Genomic DNA, 20,647 nt, shown 5'->3' on the forward strand with positions numbered 1-20,647 from the left:
CCTCCAGATGAGATCATCACATGGACGGTCTGCGCTTTTTGCCCAATTATATGATTTGATTTTGCATCAATGCATAACAAGAAATGGAAATAAATTATTCTGTGGTTAAAAAAAAAGAAACCCTGACAAAATAAAAGGATATTTTAGAGTATGAATAATAAATTCACAAGTGGGAAGTATTTTGTCTTCGGCTAGAGTCACTGTCGGAAATGTCTAAATACAAGGTGCAACAAGTACATTCAAAATAGTTTATTTCTGGAGAAGATCACAAGTCCCAAACAATACCTTTAAATTAAAGACGAGTGACCAGTGAAGCAAAGGAGACAAAGTATTTTTGTTTTCCATAATCACTTGCTGTACAGAAGCAAAAATAATAAAAATAATAATAAAAAAGCAGCATTAAACAGTTAAGTTTTCCTAAAACATTTCAAAACATAGATCAAAACATTTTCTGACGGTGGGTACTTAAGAATGCAAGATAAATAATTTTCCCTCAAAGAGTCACTCGTTCAGCTGAATATTCAGAAGAGGGCGACAGTAAAAATCGAATGCGCTGGTTTCTTTAACTGAAGTAAAATCACAGCACTAAATCCAAAAATAATCAGGTGATATGTTGCCATATCGATGACATGAACACAGACGGTACAGCTACCTACTTCAGTGAGACTTGATACTAAAAGAGTCTAATGATGACTTTAAATGTCTCCTTTTGTAGTCTACATATTGCCAAAAGTATTAATTTGTGGACCCTCACTCACTCAAGATCAAATTCTTAGGGTTTGATATGATGAAAGGCAACTTTTGAAACTAACAGCTTCAACTCTTCTAAAAACGCTTTCCAGGTCTAGAAAAAGAAAAATCTTCAAGAGCCACTAACATTCTTCCAGAAGCACATTTGTGAGGTCAGACACTGATGTTGGACGTGTAAATTTGACTAACAATTTTCACTGAGGTGTCCACTCAGGCTGAAATCAGGATTTTATCTATTCCACACCAAAAATCTCTCATCTTTATGAATCTGGTGCAAATAAACTGGTTCTGAGTTTGGAGGAGTAAATAAATACTTCTGGCAAAATAGTGGACTTCCATTTTTCCGTTTTGTTTAAAAAAAAACCCCCAAAAAAACCCAACACATTAACAAGATCTAGCGACCACATCAGAAGAGAGACACCACCACTCAATTCCTTGCATTTTTTTAAGGACTTAAGTATTGTAAAAACCGCCATAGTGAACTTGAGGACCACCTGTCTGCAACGATACCACGGTGACAACAACCAGAAGTATAAAACATAAACAATGATCTTGTTGCTGATCTACATTAAATACTAACTCACAAATTAAGTTCTGCGTAATAATTAACAACAAAGCGTAACTTCTCGAGGGTCTATCTGAAAGAGAGAAAACAAAAAAAGTAAACTACTTCAGCTTAATTCGGACTCTGGTATTACCAAAGACAAAGAGCTGCTGGTTGAGCAAACGTCGAACCCGACAGGGTGAAATAAAGAAATAGGTACATTTCTATTCAAAATAATCAAACACACAGCGTTTTATATACAAGTGAATTGGACTTCCTTCTTAAAGGAAAAAAAAAAAATATTTTAAATACGTTTCACTCATCTCACTTGCCACATCTCTTCCGACTGTAAAGGATGAACGCGGGAGACAGCAGCAGTCTTATTTGAAAAGAACAACTCTGCTGCTCCTGTTTGATGCTATTAAAGATTAAATGCTATTAAAGAAAACAAGAGGGTGGCTGGTATGCGAAACTGACAGGATATAGAGCTTCACCAGGCAAATTGCAGAAGATAAAAACTGAAACCCGAGACACAAAAAAAAAAAAAAAAAAAAGGGTTGAGCTCTGTGTTCCCAATGTGCATTTATCCCCAACAGCTGCAGACTATTATATTGCTGATTCCAAAGCAAACTGAGCAGAAAGAGTGAAGGCACACTGAAGTGCACCGACACTTCTGGACGCTATCAGGATTTACACAATACTTGTAAATGACTAGAATACTTGCATGAATGCTTGTAGAAGCATTCATACGACCTCGGCTTTTTCCACACTGTCCGACTGTAAGCATCATCTTTTACAAATAAAACTCTGATTAATGTGGCGTCTGCTTCTACTGTTCCTCCAATGCCCCTAAATCAAACCAATAACCTTTACAAGTCACATGACTACTAAACAGATGCAGTTGCAGGTTTTTAAATATCAACTCAGGGAGATGGAATATAAATGCAACACATTTCTGTTCAGATTTCTGAGTATTAAAGGAAAGACGCTCGTTTCTTTAACCTGTGAATTCAAACGTTACTTTGTGTTGCTCGAGGGCTGCACGCTTTTTTCCGCAAGGCACTGTAAATTGATTGCTTCTCTTCTTTCATTATGGCCTTATTATTTTAGTTTACTGTATCTGGGTGCTGATTGATCAGAGCTTCGGTTCAATACAAAAATGCATTATTTGCCCGTGAAGACTCGGTTCGGCCCAGCTGTCATTTGGTTTCCATGTAAGGTGCGTTGAAAAAATTCTCTCACTGTACAAAAAGAAAAAACATTAGTGTCTCTAATATACAGAAGGTGCGTGATGCACAAAAAGAAATACAATTCAGGTACGTTACTGAACACTGTACACCTTCACATCACAAATATCTACCGTATTTACACGTTGCTCTCTGCCATTGCCGGACATCTGCAACGAGACGTTTTGAGATTCATGAAGTGCAAAAAGAAAGAAAAGAAAAAAAAAAAAGCTCCCGCTGCTTCTGTTAGAAGCGTCAAAAACTCCTTCGGAATCGTCTGAAAGAACAAAAATCCCCATCTGTTGCTTTCTTTGCATTTCCACTAATTCACAAACCTCAAGAGCTGTTTTGTTTTCAGAGCGCCGGGCGTCTAAAAAGAGCGCAGTATGTAGGCCGAGTGGTAGTGTAACGACATGCAACGACGCAACTAACCGGATTTTCTGCAAAACGTTTGACGTGTGAAAACACACCTGAGCCTGTTCTTGCAGACGCACACGGACTGACATCTTTCCTGATGCACAAAGAGGAAAAATGTCCACATCAGGGCTGCAGCTAACGACTATTTTACTAATCGACTAATCAATTATTCTGACGATTAATTGGATAAAAAATACGCACATTCTGCAGATTTATCCTTTCACCCCTAAAGCCTTTTTTTTATACAATATTAGAAATATATTACAAGACGCAAACAGACAAATAATTAAATTCATTTTTAATTAAGAAAATAAATATTTTGCCTAAAATACAATACCGTAGAATTTCTTTTGTAAATCTGAACCGGGTGAAGATAAAACACTTGATTAAATTAAAACACTTGAGGAGTTTTGGCTAGAGCAAATCTACAGAAGAAGGTGTTTTTATTTTAAATGCAAAATGTATATATATATTTTTTGTACATATTTGGCTTAATTAACCATTCTGAATACGTTGGTCTTTTTTTTAGAACCTGTGCACTCCGGTTAATCGATCACTATATCAGTGGACAATTATTTCAATAATCGATTAATCACGATTAATCGTTTCAGCCCTAGTCCATTTAACTCGGCGTGTTGTCGTTGCTCTTCCGGCCACTCTGAGTTTCACTCCAGAGTCGACTTCAGGCTCTCAGGCAGACTCACATGACATCCCCGTTTTGTTTTTTTAAACTCCAGACGCTCAGAGAAGTTTTGCTCGTCAAGTTGGCACCTAGCAGTTCACCACAGCGGAGCGGCTTTTCATCTCAAAACAGCCCCCTACCAAGTCGGCATCATGTCCGGGAACCAGACTCGGCCCAGATGTTTGGACACCTCCCAGTGAATCTCGTCCAGGGAGTATTTGTGATCCGGGATCAGCACCTCCTCCATGATGGACAGCTGGGACAGCCTCCTGCCGCACATTTTCACAAACTCCACGAACGCGCTGCAGGACACCTCGCACTCCCCCAGGCCGATGGCGGACAGCTGCGTGCAGTGCTTGGCGATGCGGATCAGCTCCTCGTCGAGCGGCCGCAGCCCGTTGGCGCACACGACCAGCTCCACCAGGCGGGGGCAGTGGAGGCCCACGCGGCCCAGGACCTCCTTGCTGACGGAGCGGCCGAAGTAGAGGTGCGTGATGGGGATCTCGTCGTTGAAGAAGGGGCCGAACTCGTCCTCGTAGAGGAAGAAGTACATGACCAGGTTGAATTTGGGCGAGTGGCGCACCATGGCGTCCCAGCTGCTCTTCTTGATGGTGTGGAAGTGCTGGCCCGGGTTCTCGCTCACCACGTCGATGCGCAGGTGCTCCAGATGGACGTGTTTCTCCGAAGAGAGCGCCAGCAGGAGTTCGTCGCTGAGGAGGTGGTAGTTGAGCGCCAGCTCTCTCAGCCCGTGACACTGGTCCGCCACGCACAGGATCCCTGCAAGCACAGACGGGATTCTTGATTTTTAATCCCGCCGATTGTTCTGGCCTGGTTTTAAGTTTGTGTCAAGAACAAAACGGCTCATTGTGTTTGGCAGGAAAGCTGTGGGTTGAATCAACAGAGCATCGAAAACCCTTCCAGGAAAATGTAAGTCACAGCAAGAAACCACAGAACAGGTCCCTTCATAATTACCGCCACAGTATGAAGTCGCATTAGTGAAGAAAAGTCTAAATCGTTAGAACGCAGCTTACTCAAAGCTTCAAAGGTCGGGGACATTTAGATGTTTCTGTCGCGCTACAAACGCAAACGCCAATGTTTTATTATTGGGATTTTATGGGGTTTTTTTTCCACAAATACAAATATCATTTGTTTCAATATCATTGATTCAGTACTTTTTCAAATGAGATTGTTACTCATTTTTGGTTGTAAAATAGCTCCAGCTCTGTCAGAGTGGCTCAAGAGTTTCTGTTAACATCAAAATTTAAGACTCTCCACAGTTGGATGTTGACTGGATGGCTCTAACTACGCTTTGATCTAAAGCCCTTGTACTGGCGCTCTCTGTGTTTTGGGTTGCTCTCCAGACAGAAGATTTACCTCCAGCCACTGCTGCCCTATAATTAGCACCATCCCTTTTCCCATCCAAATAAAACCATCATCAAAGCACAACGAAGCCAACATCATGATTCACCAAGGGGAGGATGTTTTTGGGAGGGTTTTCAGTGTTGGGCGTTATTACAGCAAAGAAAACTGGCAAAGTTTAATTGAGTTTTCGTTTCCAAGTCCCCTACCTGCCTGTTGCTAACTGGATTTATTATACCTTTCTTCTGGCAATGCTACTTTTTAATAAAGGCCAGATTTGCGGAATGTGTGACTAACACGTGTGCTGCTCCTCTATAAAGTAAAGTATAAACTCACACTTTCTTTGAGGCCCTTCACACTCCAGCTGTATTTACGATGGGAATAAATTATACGACGGTAGTCTCTGTTTACTTATCAGGTGACTCGAGAGGAAACTGATCGCACTAGATAAAAGGAACCCGAAAGAAGGCTATAATTTTCAGATTTTTATTTGCAAAACAAATCAGAAACCTCTAGTCATTTAGTTAACAATTTGCAACGCTACACTACACTACTTGTGCTTTTCTCTTGCATACAATCCCAATAGTATACCTGGAAGTTAGTGGTTGTGATGTGAACAAAACAAAAAAAGCAAACAATATCTCTTGATGACAATGTACCTGCAGGGGACACATGAGGGCAGCTGCTCATCTTCAGCAGCTTTAGGGTGTCGCTGTTGTTGGCCACCAACACCTTCAACGATGGATCGTCCACCGGCGTGTCGTCGATCTTCAGCGAGGACAGCGACTTGGAGTTGACGAACACCACCGTCAGCGCCGAGATGAAGTGAGACTGAGGAAGCAAAAATGCGGTCATTCCTCCGGATTTTCCTCAAACTGAATGTAGTTCTTACTACACAGAGTTCAATAATTCAGCTCTGAAGAAGAAACACTGATGAGGCTCCGTTATTGCTGAAGTAACTGGATTCGTTTTCATACGATACGCAAACAACATCGGTTACGGTGTGAACATTAACAGCTACTCGTGATGACAGGAAAATGTGACAGAATCTGACTTTAGGAACACGACTATGCTGGTGAAGTGTTTCAAAACCAACATCACTAAAAGTTTTCCAGATCAATCCCAGAGCAGCACAGAAAAAACCCAGATCGATGACAAAGCTGTGTCAAAAAGTAGTCATTTTAAAACTCAGAGTTTAAAATGTATAGAATACAGATAATAACTTGAATTAAAAAAAATCTATTTTAACATTAACTTAAACCTTACAAAAAGGTGAAGTTCATATTTTCTTTCAAAAAATAAATAAATAAATACAAAATGTAAATTTCTTTGTGCCCAAAAGTGCTGAGAAACCTTCAGGCTTCCATTCAGTCGGCATTAAGGGATTGTTCAAGGGTTCAGAAAGAGATCACTCTGCACAGAGGAGAACTAAACAGTGGTTTACTAAATAACATCATGTTCTCTTTTTGAGGCCAAATAACAAAATTCTGACCTCGTTTGTATGTGTGAAACAGACGATACTTTCTAACCTTATCTGTGGGCGGGAATACTGAAAACACTATCTTGTCAGCAAGTGAGTAAGAGAATTAAATGTGTCAAAGGTTCAAGATAAACTGGCCGAAAACCTCATCTTTTTCTTGGCTAATATGGAGAAAGGAAATTCTTGTTAAGTGTTGATTCTACCTTGGGAACCTCCATGAAACTGGGCCTGGCTGTAGAGATGAGCCCCAAGGTCTTCAGGGAGCAATTCACCAGCTGTGACAGAATGTCACATGCTGCCTCTGCAGACTCTGTGCTACTGTCCACCTGATGAGAACAAACAAAGACTGGCTATCATTCCAGGAGGACATAAATGACATTTTTCACGTCAACGTTTAGCAATAGCAATAAAATCAGACAGACTCAACAGGGATTGGAATTTTACCTTGAAGCTGACGTACTGGAGGTGGTTGGAGTGCCTCTTGATGATCTGCTTGATGAGGTCCGGGTGCGTGGCTTTCAGGTACGAGCTTGCTGGCTGATTGAGCTCGAACTCGAAGCACCTCCACAGCTCGGGCATGTGGAAGGCTTCGTTCCAAACGCGGCACACCTGCGAGGCGTAGGCCCGGTCCAGCAGCGGAAGGTACTGGAAGATGTGCAGCAGGATCTCCTGAGGCAGCAGCGACCAGTCACACAGCGGAGACTCACCGGCTGCCTTGGCCTCCGACTCCTCGCTCACCTCCCTACGGAGCTTTTTGCAGGCCTCTGGCGGACTTTCCCCACTGCTTGCCTCCTCTCCTCCTTTGATCCGTTTCATCCTGAAACATAAACACATGCGTTTAAGTCTAGTATATGAGCTCAGAAAAAAATACATAGATATATATATATATATATATAAAACCTTTAGCTGATAGCTTGAAACAACAGGACAGTGGGTTGAGAGCGAGAAGGAAGACATGCGGTAAAGGTCACCACAGGACCTTTACCGCATGCTTCATCCCGGCGCCAGCGTCGCGCTCCACCTACAACTTTCTAACTTTCAACTTTATAATCCTCACAACAAATTTGAGTATTACCGTCACTGAAAATTTGCCGTTTTTCAATATAGATTTCCTTAAACTTTTTCTTTTTTTCTTTTAAAGTCAACTTAAGTTTTTTCTTTCTCATGCATAATATGTATAAAGCACCAACCTAATACCAGTGTCCTTATAATGACTAAACCACTGTTTTATTTATCTTTGCAATAAATTTCTTGAGTCATCAATTTTGGAACAGGATTGTTTTTCTTGTCTTTATTATTCTAAGAGTTTGGAGGACGATCCTTTAATATTAAACTGTAACGCCCTCAAGTCCTCAAATAATCTGCTGAGAATAGATTTTGTGTTAGTTCAAAAACTCATATGTTTCTTTGACTCCTTTCTAATTTTGTATTCAGCAGCAATAAATCTAACTTTGTTTACATTTTCTACACATAACAATTGGAGTAATTTAACACAGCTGAAATCAATTACCGGTTTGTAGATTAACATTCACTTGTTTTTATTATGTACGGAACATAATAAACCCGAATGATAAACAGAGGCTGCGACAGACTGGCGACCTGTCCAGGGTGAACCCCGCCGCTCGCCCGGGACGCAGCTGGAGATTGGCACCAGCAACCCTCCCGACCCCATTAGGGAAGAAGGGTGTTCAGATAATGGATGGATGGATGGATGGATGAATGATAAACAGAGGAAAGATGCTAGTATTTTTCTGACTGCTAAACCAACGTGACCATGACAATGTGGCGTCACGTTTTCAACAGAAAACGTGAGAAACGTGACGAAGATTATAAATATGACAATGCAGATAACACATGTAACGCTAGCTTTAGGTTTGAATTTTTATCACATGAAGACAAAACCTGTCATGTAAAATTGTCTAAGGCGTTTTCCTGTAATTCGCAACAGCGTCAATGAATGCAACTGTTAGCTAACTTTACATTAGGTTGTTTTAAATGAAAGTTTTTCAATAAAAACTACACGCACCTTCCTGTAACGCATTGAACGTGTCGTGAATAATGCTTTGTCGATAAGGTGACATTTACTCGTTAAGCTCCAGCTCAGCCAAGAATCATCCTACCTTGTTGTTTACACGCACAGCTAGCTCAGTAGCTGGACGAAGGAAAATCCGAAAGCTGACTTCACTCTTCAACCCGGGCCCACGAAGAAAAAACGCATCCGCAACAGCCAGATAACTCGCATCGGAACCCAATTACCGAGCACACCGACGACAGAAAACAAGAAACTGCCACCTCCGCTCGGCTGACCTAGTTCCCCCTCCTAACCCTGAAATGGCGAAGTGTTTTGACAGCGGCGGTGCTCCACGGGAAACGTATTGCGAAATGGCTGTTGGTAAAGATTGTGCATACTCGCGAGATTACTCACTCTACTGCAAAAACTTGCTTTCTGTCCATAAAACAATCGCCTACAGATATATAAATAGACGAGCATCAAAACAGTGCGACCCTTCGTTATTATTAGACGAATTCTCTTTCAGGTAAATTAGACCCTCTTTGTTAGTCATTTTAACTAGAAAAATATGATATTAAGTCAGGACTATGAAAAACAGTAATTTTGACTTTCAATCACAATGTTGTTAAACACGAGTTTGAAAGTAAATTTTGGTTGTAAAACGTTATATTTACGGGCAAATTAATATTCATGGAATCCAACATCATAAATATTAGATTCAAAGGCATACAGTGATTCTGATTCTGAGCTCAAAACTCACTAATTTGAGTTTAAATGTCATCAGGATGAAATTAAAACACAACATTGACCGTCAAGATCATAATTCTGTATCAAAGTTAGCATTTGTTGAAAGATTTTGTTGTAATTGTAGCTCTCAATGTCGCAATCAGTAATATTTCAAATGAAATCCTATGAGATTGTCACTTAATCTAAATAACTGCTTTAAATTTCACAATTATGGATTTAAATCTCCAAATAACATCTCTTGTCAACTTTTTCTCAAGTGATAAATTGCACCCTAGTTATGAACATGTTTTAAGCAGATAAAAAAAAAACCAGACACCATGTGGAATACTAAAAATGCTTCCAGAGTGATGCATCTTTCGCTCATTTTTATAAGTTCTTCTGTTTGCATTTACCTTGTCTACATATTTTAATTGAATCGCTCCTATAAAATTATTTTTCTTGCATTCTGTATGGCTTCTGCAAATACATTTGAGTTGTATTTGAAAATACTGGATGAATTTCAGAAACATTTTGCAAAAAATTTAACAATGTTCCCTTTTCTTCAAAAGAACAGGAAAGATTGGAACGGAAATCCAAATCTTCAAAAAGCTACCTACACATTTTGCTGTGAAAATCCATAATTCACTTTCCACTTGTATTTTTTTTATTTTTATTTTTTATTGTGAGTGCACAAAGAGAGAGATACACCACTGGATTGCATATTTAATGTCCAGCAGAAATTGTATTTTGGCTTACTAATGAAAAACTGATGACACATTGTATAATTTGTGAAACAGAGAATCTGGTTTATTACCATTCAACTCCATCCACCACAGATATTACAGAGCAGATTCACAAGTAATAAGCTTCTTATTTAACAGCAGCTGCTTCTTATTTTATTTTTTTTTATTTTTTATCCTCCACTCTGCTTCTTTGACCCCCCAAATCTCTTTGCCACATACTAGGAAAATGCATACAGGTGCACAATTGTATTTGGTGTAAAGACTGGACCCTTGAATCCTTCAGCTGTAACCACTCCTATCGAGACTTTTTTTTATTTTTTTTATTCTTGTATTAAGGTAGGATTTTGATCCTTTTTTTAAAATTATTTATCTGAGCTGAAAACAAAATGTACATCCACCATCTTTCAGAGCAAGTGCCAGACTCTCTTTTCCAGACAGTAATCGAAGAGAACCGACACTAAGAAGAGGGAGGGCGAGGACTGGGGGTTACGACTGTATAAAAATGTACAGTGGTTTTTATTTGACATACATTCCATAGATGAAACGGCTGCAAAATAGGAGGCACACCCAGTATTGCACTTCATTAAAAGTTCTGGCTCAAAACAAAACCCAGAATACCAAACAACTGAAGAGAGCAACTTCGGAATACAGCTACTTTGAATAGTATCGCTATATACAAGATTAGATAAATCGTACACTATTTCGATATTCTTAACAGTCTTAACAACCAACTCACCTTTTTGTTGTCTGTCAACTCATGATGCACTTGACAGAGGAGAGTACTATACAAGATTACGAAAAAATGTTTACATACAACAATATTTTAAATTTATAGTAAGGAAGCTGGAAATATGGCCCCTTCCTTTGTTTGTTTTTTTTCTTCCCCTCTTTTTAAACTCAAGCTCATCCTCAGTTGCGTTTAAGCAAATTTATTTAATCTTCAATGTTACATCGTTACAGTTCAGTGATTGGGAGGTGTGCAACGTCTATAGAAGCCGAGGGATTACAACGGCTGCATGCAAACACGTCACAAGTTATTTTCTTTTTTTTTCCATTCTTCTTCTTTAATAAAAACATAACAAAACAAAAAAAAAAAAAAAAACCCAACTTTTTTTTATTAAGTTTGCTCTGAATCGAAAGGAGCAACAGCTCGCGCTTGCAGCAGAACCTAGATCCTCATGTTGGTGAAAGAGCAGACCTGACAACTCGGCGTAGAACGGAAACCTGGTCTGCGGTCCAGAAAGACTCAAAGCCAGAGCCGAGCTTCATCGCTGACTCTCTCAGCAGCAGCGGCTATAAAAATCACAGTAGACCGACTGGTTTTCAGCGAGTCTCTTAAAGTTTAGAAGGTGTGGGCATTCCTACACACTCCACAGCCCAGAGCAAATTCTTCGCCCGTCGGAGGGTGGACCACATGCAGGGGGCACTCAGTGCCCTCAAGCTGCTTGCCTTTTGGCCCTGTAACACAGAGATGACAATTAAACCTTTTCCCTCATTTGCTTATTTTATAAATTTCTCTGGAGACATCACAATAAAAACAGCACTTAGGTATTTCATTATGTTTCAGCCACAAACATGAATGGACACTTTTCTCACAGTAAAATTCAAGCACTTCTCAAACATTTTCGAGGCAAGTTCTCAACACCACACTTTGGAGATGAAAACAATAAAAATAAACAAGAAATGTTCCATTCATTATCACATTATGTATTTGTGATAGTGTTCTACGTTTTACAGCAGGGAAAAAAGGTAAACTAAAATACAGACAAATTTTATATTTGAAAACAGAGAACAAAATGCTAATTTGACAACAACAACAACAAAAAAGATGTCATTTCAATAATGTTCATTGTATAAGATATATGATTATCAATAAGTCACTAAGTCATTAGAAATGATAAATATTAACAATTCAAACAAATCTTGTTTGGACTGGATTTGACTTTCCTGTCAAAATTAATTACTTAACACACAATATACAAAGAAAGTCACACAAAAAAAAATAAGTTCTCTGCATTTTCTGGAATTTAGAAACTAGAAATTATTTTTGTCATTCTAACTTACCTAAAACAAGAGAAATTCAGTCTGATTTAACGTCATACAGTGACAAAAAAGTTTATCTGTCTTTTTAGGTGGTGTTTGAAAATATGTGGATTTAACCGTAAGTAACATTTTCCAAAATTAGGCTTTTAAACAAGCGTTAAATTGCACTTTATTACAATACCAAACACTTTGAAGGACTTTAAGCAAGGATTTCAACCGCCTGTACGAACCCTGTTTAGTGAGATTGTATGTCTGTTCAGAGTGTCAATATTCTCCAATACGAGTAGTTTCTCTGGTTAATGTTCTTGTTAACCAATTCTCCATTCACAGAGAGCTTTAAAGAGGAAATGTTTTACACTAAAGCACAAATGTTTTATGGAGGGCAATTAAAAGTCTAACCAGAATGGCAGATCAGGAAAATCAAACAAATGTTCAAATTTGTTTGTGTAAATATAATACTTTAGGCAACTAAAATAAAACACATTTATCACTATTTAAAGGGTTACTATAAGCTAAAATAAGACTCCTGAACCTTTGGGGAAAAGGTAACATTGTATTATTGCTTTCGAGAGAAACCATCCAGTCACCTGCAGGACAACGAGGGAGCTCCTCCTTGGGAACGCTGGTCATCCTCTGGAAGTCGTCATGGCAGGCGTTACAGAAGTGTGTGGTTCCAAAGCAGAAGAAGACGGCCACAGAGCAGCAGTAGCGGCATTTATACTCCAGGAAATCTGTGCCGTGTTTGGAGCACATCTGATAAACGCACACGGGAGAGAAGATTAGGCGGATTTCTGGCAAATCCCAGAATTTTTGGAAACCATTTTCTTGTGCAGCAACCCCCTCCCCCCCATCTTAATCGAGATCTTCTATCTAGCGAAGCTGGAATTCTTTACGGGCATCATTCACTCACCTGTGCCCTGGAGACATCCGAGCATGCTCCACAGATCAGTTCGCTGGGGTCATAGTCATCACCTTGTCCTGCTTCTGCATCACAGCGAGCCTCTCCTCCAAAATATGCCTACAAGAAGGGACACTGTTGATTTTTTTTCCCCTCAATCCATGCAAAACATTTGAGTCAAATATCGGATCAATGGAAGTCATTAATTTGTGACCTTTTTGCACTTGTAGCAGACGTAGTACGCATATCTGTTCATAGCGAAGCCTGCGGGGTCGTTGTGGAAGCGAGCTCCTGGTGTAGTTATCGCCTCGCTCTTGTGTAGCCCCTCGTACTCCAGTCTCATCAGAGCTTTTCTCCTCACGTCCTCATACAGCTCCTTAATGGGGTCGAGGAGGTCTTTGATCACGGAGTGATTGATTTTGTTCTGTAGAGGGGAAAAAAAACACACACACACACACACACAATACAACTTTATGAAATCCTTTTTAAATACTCTATGCAGAGTCTGAAGATCGCCATGTCTAGAGACGGTAACATTTTTAGCAAGCTAATCTCAAATATTGTGTAATACCTTGCAAATTGGACACAGCATGAACCCAAACGTAATGCGAGGCCCGAGCCAGCGGTTTTCAAGAACACGTCGAGTGCACTGAAGGTGAAACACGTGAGTGCAGTCCAGCTGGAAGCAGAACCAACAGTTTAATGTTAAGGCGTGCTAATTTAACTCCCCAAGCATGATGTATATTTAAAATCAAAATAGAAGCTAAACTCAAAGCTACCTGTACTGCAGGAGCTGCCGAGAGAGCTTCTGTAAAGCAGATCATGCACATATCATCTGCATCCTGTTTCAGGCAGCCAGCGTTCTTATCGCAGCCATGCAGACACGGCAGACAGGTCTCCTCGTTCTTGACCCCTCCACAGGGGTGACCGCAGGGATGAGTTTTACTGCAGGCCAGCTTTGCATACTCCTAAGAGAGTCGACAGGAAAGGAGGTGGTGATGTTCATAAAGTACAATACAAATCACGAAAGTATTTAGTGGCTTTTGGATCTACCTGGATTAATAAATGTATTAAAAATAGTTTATTGTGGAGAGGGAGACGCTAATCCAGTATTTGTAATCCTCAAACAACATCACATTTGTAAAAACATTTTCTATAGGCTCCATTAGCCAAAACTGTATGATGTAGATAGAGATGTAATGTAGATAAAATATATAGTTAATAATCTATAAATCTGTGTTTATTTAAAAAATATGCTAAAATATGCTGTGTTTGAACTATTATTGCATTAAAGGGTCAAAGAGAAAAAGCTTTTCAGTTAAAATCCTTGCATGTCTGTCTATTTATGGCTGGCCAATATGACACCTTTACATTAAACAGGTATAGAAATTACTGACAATAACACCTAACAGTAATAAATACAACATTTTAATCAATGTTCAGTTTATGAAGCAGAAAGACAGGTCTTACTGTCAGTTTGCCCAAATTATAGAGGCTAAGAGAAAACATGTTTGAAACAAATGATCAACAGGTCATATAAAAACAGAAAGGAAGCAAGCTAATGTGAGCTTAGCACTTCAACAGAATCCCCTTTCAGCAGAAATGAGATACATGTTACCTGAATACTTTATAGCTGTTAAGGTTAAGCGTTGTTAGTATATTATATCAGTTTAGACTTGTATGAAATGTTTCTATGTATGTAAAAAAGGTTTCCATATTAAACACATTTTCCCCCTAAAAGCTTTTAAATACACTTGCAAGAAGAAACATCACCTTGCCCGATTAAAGTAGTTTTCTTATCAGCTGATATTCTAACCGTAGGATTTGTTAGGCAAGAAATCTTACATGGTAACTTTTAAACCTCTAACTTTTATGTTACAGGAAGACCATATGTTTGCGATTTCCAATTAACTTGTAAGCTACAAAACTGCTCTGAGCTTGACCTGTAATTGTTTAAAACGCTAAATTTGATTTGTACCAAAAATTAAAAAAAAGTTGGCAAAATTTACAAAACAGTCAAAATGTATCAGTATGTTCTAATGTTTTTTGTTTTTTTTTGTTTTTGTTTAAGTAGTTTTACATTGAGAAAGTGCGAGAAATTCTTGATCTCTTCCGGCGGGGAGAGAAGAGGAAGGAAAAAGTACTAACAATGTTTTTTTGTATATGGCATTAAAATAAACTCTCTGCATAGTTTATTTATTGTGGATGATTGAGCTTAGTGAATCCTCCACACCTGACAGTCCGGGTCGGAGCAGACGCTCCCCACTGCAGACAGTTCGGTTCCATTTCTTGTACCACAGAACCTGCAGGCATCTGAGCTGCTGGATGCTGGTTTACCTGCAAAAATATTAAACATGTGAGCGGAAAGAAGACATAAGCCTGAGAACGCAAAAACTGAGAAATTTAATCTTTTATTTTTCTTTAATCTTATAATTTCATTAGTCTTCTGACGTGACCATGTTAGCGATTCCCATTGTCATGCTCTATGCTAAGTTACCCGTGTGCTCTCTGAACTCCACCATGGCCTTCATCGTTTTTGAATCGGCGAGAGCCATGAGCCAGAAGAGCTTGGTCCTCCCACAGCCTTCATGGAGGTCGACCTTTATGGCCTCCTCTTCCTCCTTAAACACCTGAAGAGCAGAAGAACACAAAGCTGAAACCAATGAACTAACAAAATGTCCACCCAGATAGGAATCAGCTGGTAACTGGAATTGAGTTAGAAAATCCCATGGTGATGAATTAACCTCTTGCCAGCACTATGGACCTGCACTTTGTGCTTCATCTTACTTCAATTTTAAACTTCTCACTGATATGAAAAATGGCAGAGATGTAAGAAACTATATGAAAGAAAAATGTATTTAGCATGACAAGTTCAGAAATATGCAAAATAAATAATTACAGTTTACAGCAGAAGGATTTGTTAAATCTGCTTTGAAAGCCATTTTTATTTTTTATAAAGTTCTTAAAGAAAAGTTCTAAAGGGCCAAAACTGGAACCACAAGATTCAACTGGAGATCAATAATTTGGCCAAGAAACTCATTGCTTCTCAACCTTACCCTATTAGCAGCGACAAAAACTTACTGATATGAAAGCAAACTTCGGACACAAACCTGTCTCTGGTGGGAGCGAGTGCGTCGGTGAAGATGGAGGAAGCGGTCGCAGTCGGTGCAGAGGTTGCCACATATGTTACACAGGATAATAGCTGCTGTCTCGCCGTCATCGTGATTGTCACACATGGGCTGTGGGTGGGGAGAGAAGGGAATAAATTATTACCCTTTTATTTAGCCTCATACGATTTCTTTTCACACCTATTTATAAATCTCACCATCTGCTTCTGCTGTCCGTCTTTTCCCATCCAGCGACCAGAAGAGAGGCGGTCTACGTGATCCTGGTCAAGAACGCACAGTGATGCCAAGGCCAGCCACAGCTAAAGGAAGAGAAAATTAAATACTTACAGCACCGTCAATAAACAACATCTCTAATCACTGATTTGTGCTTCTGAATTGCTTTCTTACCCTTGTTGTTGCTATGCAGCGAACAGGAGACCGATGCTCTTCCTCCATTTTAGTCAACGCTATGATGGTCTCGGCAATTGCGTTTTTGGTCACTCTGGACCAGGCGTCCGACAGGTGGCCCTACAAACAATGTTTTGCAATGTTTACTTTAATCTGTGTAGGTCTGCAACTAACAATTATTCTAGCAATCAGTAATTCTATTGATTAATTTAATAAAAAGCTGGCACAAAAAATCACTTAAGCTTATTTTATACAATATTGGAAAGATATTAAAATATGCAAATAAAATAATTCAATTCCTTTTTTAGATAGGAAAATAAAAATTTTATTGCCTACAATGCAACAACATAACATTATTTTAGTGTACGCTAGATCATTTGAAGCAAAGGATCCATCTGAAGCTGAAAACCACTTCTAACATCACCATGTGACAAGTCAAGCAGAAAGGTCTGAGCTTATCAATTCAGTGTAGAGCTAATATGTTGACTATTTCTATGGATTCACCGACTAATAAAAGATGCTTCACAGAAGACTTAATTAGATAATTTGAACCAAGATAAGCTCAAACTATGCTAAGAAAGGACTTCTGGGTTGAAAATGTTAACAGACAGACAAGGGTTTTCATATTATATGTAGAACGTATATGTTTTTGTACATTTTGGCTCAACTACTGCCCTGAGTATGTTGTTCTTTTAGCAAAGGGCCTGTTTTTGAGTCTATATATTCATGTAAACGATTAATCTATTGCTAAATTAGTTGACAATTATCTCAATAGTACTGATTAATCGCGTTGGCCCTAAATCTGTGCAGCTGTTTTAGCAACCAATCTGAAATGTAAGAAAAAATTAAACACTCACCGCTGCCATATCTTTGACCAGCTTTATGATGATCTCAGCTATCTGCGGAGGCGTGGACCCTTTCATCCACCAGTGGCTCTCACCCCTGCGAATGTAGCTGCGTACAAAAAGAGGGATCGAAAATGTAAACAAACTGACGTCAACAAACCCATCTCTTGAGTCTTCCAAAAACATTCCGGCCCACCTGGAGTTGAAGATCATCGGTAGAGTGACGGTTGTGACGCCCTTCCCGGCGACGGTGCCGCCCGTCCCGGCGATGGTGGTGCCTTTGGCTTTCAGCTGCACAGTGAGGGCCTTTGCAATGCAGCCCAGGAACATGTCAAGGATGCACAGCTTGTTCCAGTCGCCTTTCTCCGTGGAGTGGATAATGTCGCTGATGTCTGCCGGGGGAAGAGCCTTAACCCCGATGATGCTGGCGAGGCGGACCGGCGTCACCTCCGGCAGGACACGTCGAAGCAAAGACGTCACCTAAGACAACGGTCATGAGGTAAATGTTAATAAACTATTATACAGGTTATATTTTATCCTACGTACAGTTCATGTGAACCATCAACCATGAAGTCTTAAAATCTAGTTTCAGCTCCACAATATGGATGGGCAATAAATCGATTTTATACAGTTGTAAAACAAAGTTGAAATAAAATGAGAATGAAGTTTAAATATTACCAGAATAAAGCTGTCATATGAAGTAGTTATTTTATGAGAAATTTGACACGAGACATAAAAAATTTAAATGAGGAATGTTGAGCATCTTATGAAGTTTTACTTTGATATCAATTTAACAGATAAAGAAATACTTTTTTAACACATGAGCATAAAATTATTATTAGTAGCAAGACTTTGTGCAAACAACTGAATCTGTTTTGAAGAAAGGACCTCATATAGCGAGCTGGTCATACCAGATCTCAATAACTCAAAGCTTTTTCTCATAAAATGGACATTTTTCTGATAATATGACTGTATTCTCATTATTAAACAATGAGCAATATTTTCTAACTTGGCCCTAATACTCTGTTGTACAAGTCACAAAGGGACGATTGATATAAAAGTCACTTTTTAAAAATATTCTCTGTTGTCATTTTTTTTTTAGAAAGAGAAAAAAGACCTGCACGCATTTCAAACAAGCCCTTTTCCAATGTTATGTATGCTGCAGTTAGCTTCACCACCAGCTGGTGGAGGTATTTCCACAAAGAAATCCCAATGAAGAAGTACATGCAGTTTTCAGGAAATAAGTAAGCTACCACGAAACACAAATTTGCATGTCGGCGAGTGTGTTCACATTCATGCCCACCTGTCTCTGCACCCTCGGAGAAGCAGTGTGCAGGAGAGAAAACAGGTCCTGCATGAGGGTGAGCTGTTGTGCCAGATACTGGCGGCCCACGTTGGAGCCGCTCAGAGCCAGAACCATGGAGAGGAGCTCGAAGCAGTAGGCGTCGGATGAGGCATCGTCGTCGCTGGGCTGGGAGTTGGCGTTCTCCTTGCTGGAGATGGCATGTTCCCACTCCTCCCTCACACGTGTGGCTTCCATGCGGATCGCCTGAACGATATGTGCGCACACCTGGAAATAAAAGGCAGCAGTTGCATTGGATTGTGGACGCTTTAAAGATCTGGAGGTTACTTTTGAATGGTCTGAATGTTTACTTGTTTCTGTAGGTTGGTTAGTTTGCTCCTGCTGAAGATTATTCCCACCATGTGCTCCTTAAGATCTGCATCAGATGGTACCTGTTTATGGAAAACAAGAAGATCAAAATAATCAGGAAACAATGCATCAGTTGGGAGGAAGCTACACAGAACTGAATTTTTACAGACCTTATCCTCTCCTTCTGGAGATGAAAGCAGATTTTTCTCCTCCTGCTCTGGCGTCGGCTCTGCATCTCCACAAATTAGTTTGCCAAAAACCTAAATGCAAACCGAAGAATTATACTCACGGTTTCAGTTAAATGTACTATCTGTTAAAATAACCGCATGACGAACACGCACGCAAATGAGCCAGATTGACAGACCTGTGAGGTGATGAGGCGGAAAACTCTGAGCGTCTCGGCTTCACAGTTTTTCTGCTGAGCCATGCTGGCTGAGATTTGTCCAAGGATCTTGATGCTCTCGCCCTCCTTCCAGCCAAGAACCTTCACCTGGCGAACCCTCAGAGTGTTTTCAGGGCCTTTTAACTCCACCTTGATCACATGGTAATCGCCTCCAGGGAGTTCACTCGTCACCCAGCCCATGTGACGCGAGTCAAGGTCAACCTGTAATTTAAAAAAAATAAATTAATTAAAAAGTTTTGCAAGCATAATCAATTCATCTAGCTATTTTTCATTCCTTCTTTAAAAAAAAAAAGTCAACACAAATTGGAAGACAGCCAAAGGAACAAGTCAAAACCACCAAAATTTTATAGAGTGAATATGTCATCTATTTTATGCCTAAAATCGTTTTTAAATAATTTCTCACTTTATATCACTGAAACTGCACATACCTGCTTGATTCTGCAAAGATCCTCTATGGCTTTTCCGCAGAGAAACGTTACTGATGTGACTTTGTTCTGTTTGCACAAAATACAAAATATAAATTCCCTGAAATCCATAATATGACATATTTTCACTCACTTAATTCTCAATTATGCCAACACATTAAGTGGAATATATTACAGGCCAAATTATGAACAAGTCATCAAAAAAGCTAGCATTATCTTACTAGTTGTTTTTTTAAAGCTCAATATAAACAGTAGCATCAAAAAACAGCGTAAGCTTGGACTGTAGAATAGAGAATTACAAATTAGACTATAAATAAAGGACGCCAGAGAAACTGACTTGATGAACAAGCGATTTCCTAAAAAAACAGGATGGCTTGTCTGACTCCTATTTTTAGTGGATTAAAAAATAATCAACAAACTCCTTATTGTACTGAAACTGCTGCTCATTCCTAAAACCATATGCTTGAAATTGAAACAACCATCTTGTTGTCTCTAAAACGAGAGTTAATCAAGCACATGTTACTCATTTTAAATAAAAATGTCTCAACTTGTACAGTTTAACTCCACTTGACTAAGGGTGAATCCCAAATTTTCCAATTACTGCCATATGTTGGAATTCCACAACAGATCTTATTTTGAATCAAACAACACACCAGTGTCCTTTTAAACTCTACAGCCTGGTTTGGTGTTGCTCCTTACCCCGATATCTCTGGAGTTGTCTACATGGACAGAAACTTTGGTGGCATTTATGCCTTTCACGCAGCTGAATGTTATGCTTTTGGTCTTGTTCTTGTCCTCATCTCCAGACTCCCAGAAGGTCTCCGTGGAGCCATCAGTCAGGCTGCCAATCATGGCGGGGCGGCTGGAAGTTTTAATGTCTACTACACTGGTTAGGTCCTTCAGGCAGGTTACCAGGCAGAGATCCTGTA

At 39.6% G+C, this 20,647-nt stretch overlaps 2 protein-coding genes across 16 annotated transcripts in view; both read right to left on the reverse strand.

Moving 5' to 3' along the window:
- Positions 1–234: 234 nt before the first annotated feature.
- Positions 235–9,848, reverse strand: fbxl3a (F-box and leucine-rich repeat protein 3a). The gene is made up of 5 exons (XM_044132727.1): positions 8,579–9,848; positions 6,903–7,275; positions 6,662–6,784; positions 5,638–5,809; positions 235–4,396 (listed from the first exon to the last, which is right to left on the reverse strand). The coding sequence occupies exons 2-5, from the start codon at positions 7,272–7,274 to the stop codon at positions 3,756–3,758; spliced, it is 1,308 nt and encodes a 435-aa protein (XP_043988662.1). The 5' UTR covers position 7,275; positions 8,579–9,848; the 3' UTR covers positions 235–3,755.
- Positions 9,849–9,977: 129 nt separating this feature from the next.
- The window catches only part of mycbp2 (MYC binding protein 2), a 72,878-nt gene continuing 62,208 nt past the window's right edge, over positions 9,978–20,647 (reverse strand). For all 15 annotated transcript variants that reach the window (XM_044132717.1, XM_044132726.1, XM_044132713.1 and 12 more), the window contains 19 exons: positions 20,418–20,642; positions 19,722–19,787; positions 19,255–19,494; positions 19,061–19,150; positions 18,893–18,973; positions 18,543–18,809; positions 17,436–17,719; positions 17,252–17,348; positions 16,395–16,514; positions 16,205–16,306; positions 15,990–16,118; positions 15,377–15,509; positions 15,113–15,216; positions 13,659–13,847; positions 13,451–13,558; positions 13,094–13,303; positions 12,892–12,999; positions 12,569–12,734; positions 9,978–11,396 (listed from right to left, as the gene is read on the reverse strand). In XM_044132717.1, the coding sequence (XP_043988652.1) occupies positions 11,281–11,396; positions 12,569–12,734; positions 12,892–12,999; positions 13,094–13,303; positions 13,451–13,558; positions 13,659–13,847; positions 15,113–15,216; positions 15,377–15,509; positions 15,990–16,118; positions 16,205–16,306; positions 16,395–16,514; positions 17,252–17,348; positions 17,436–17,719; positions 18,543–18,809; positions 18,893–18,973; positions 19,061–19,150; positions 19,255–19,494; positions 19,722–19,787; positions 20,418–20,642 (2,835 nt within the window). In that variant the 3' untranslated portion in view covers positions 9,978–11,280. The remainder of the gene's footprint in view (positions 11,397–12,568; positions 12,735–12,891; positions 13,000–13,093; positions 13,304–13,450; positions 13,559–13,658; positions 13,848–15,112; positions 15,217–15,376; positions 15,510–15,989; positions 16,119–16,204; positions 16,307–16,394; positions 16,515–17,251; positions 17,349–17,435; positions 17,720–18,542; positions 18,810–18,892; positions 18,974–19,060; positions 19,151–19,254; positions 19,495–19,721; positions 19,788–20,417; positions 20,643–20,647) is intronic.

This window comes from Gambusia affinis, linkage group LG11 (assembly GCF_019740435.1).
Source record: "Gambusia affinis linkage group LG11, SWU_Gaff_1.0, whole genome shotgun sequence".
NCBI lineage: Eukaryota > Metazoa > Chordata > Actinopteri > Cyprinodontiformes > Poeciliidae > Gambusia > Gambusia affinis.

Bases quoted from the DNA above. Each gene is read 5' to 3' on its own strand.
- fbxl3a (XM_044132727.1), bottom strand. From the start codon at position 7,274: ATGAAACGGATCAAAGGAGGAGAGGAGGCAAGCAGTGGGGAAAGTCCG. The intron at 6,785-6,902 runs GTAAAATTCCAA...TGTTCTCATCAG, and splicing joins TCCAGTACGTCAGCTTCAAG to GTGGACAGTAGCACAGAGTC. The intron at 4,397-5,637 runs GTACATTGTCAT...CTGTGCTTGCAG, and splicing joins CCCTCATGTGTCCCCTGCAG to GGATCCTGTGCGTGGCGGAC.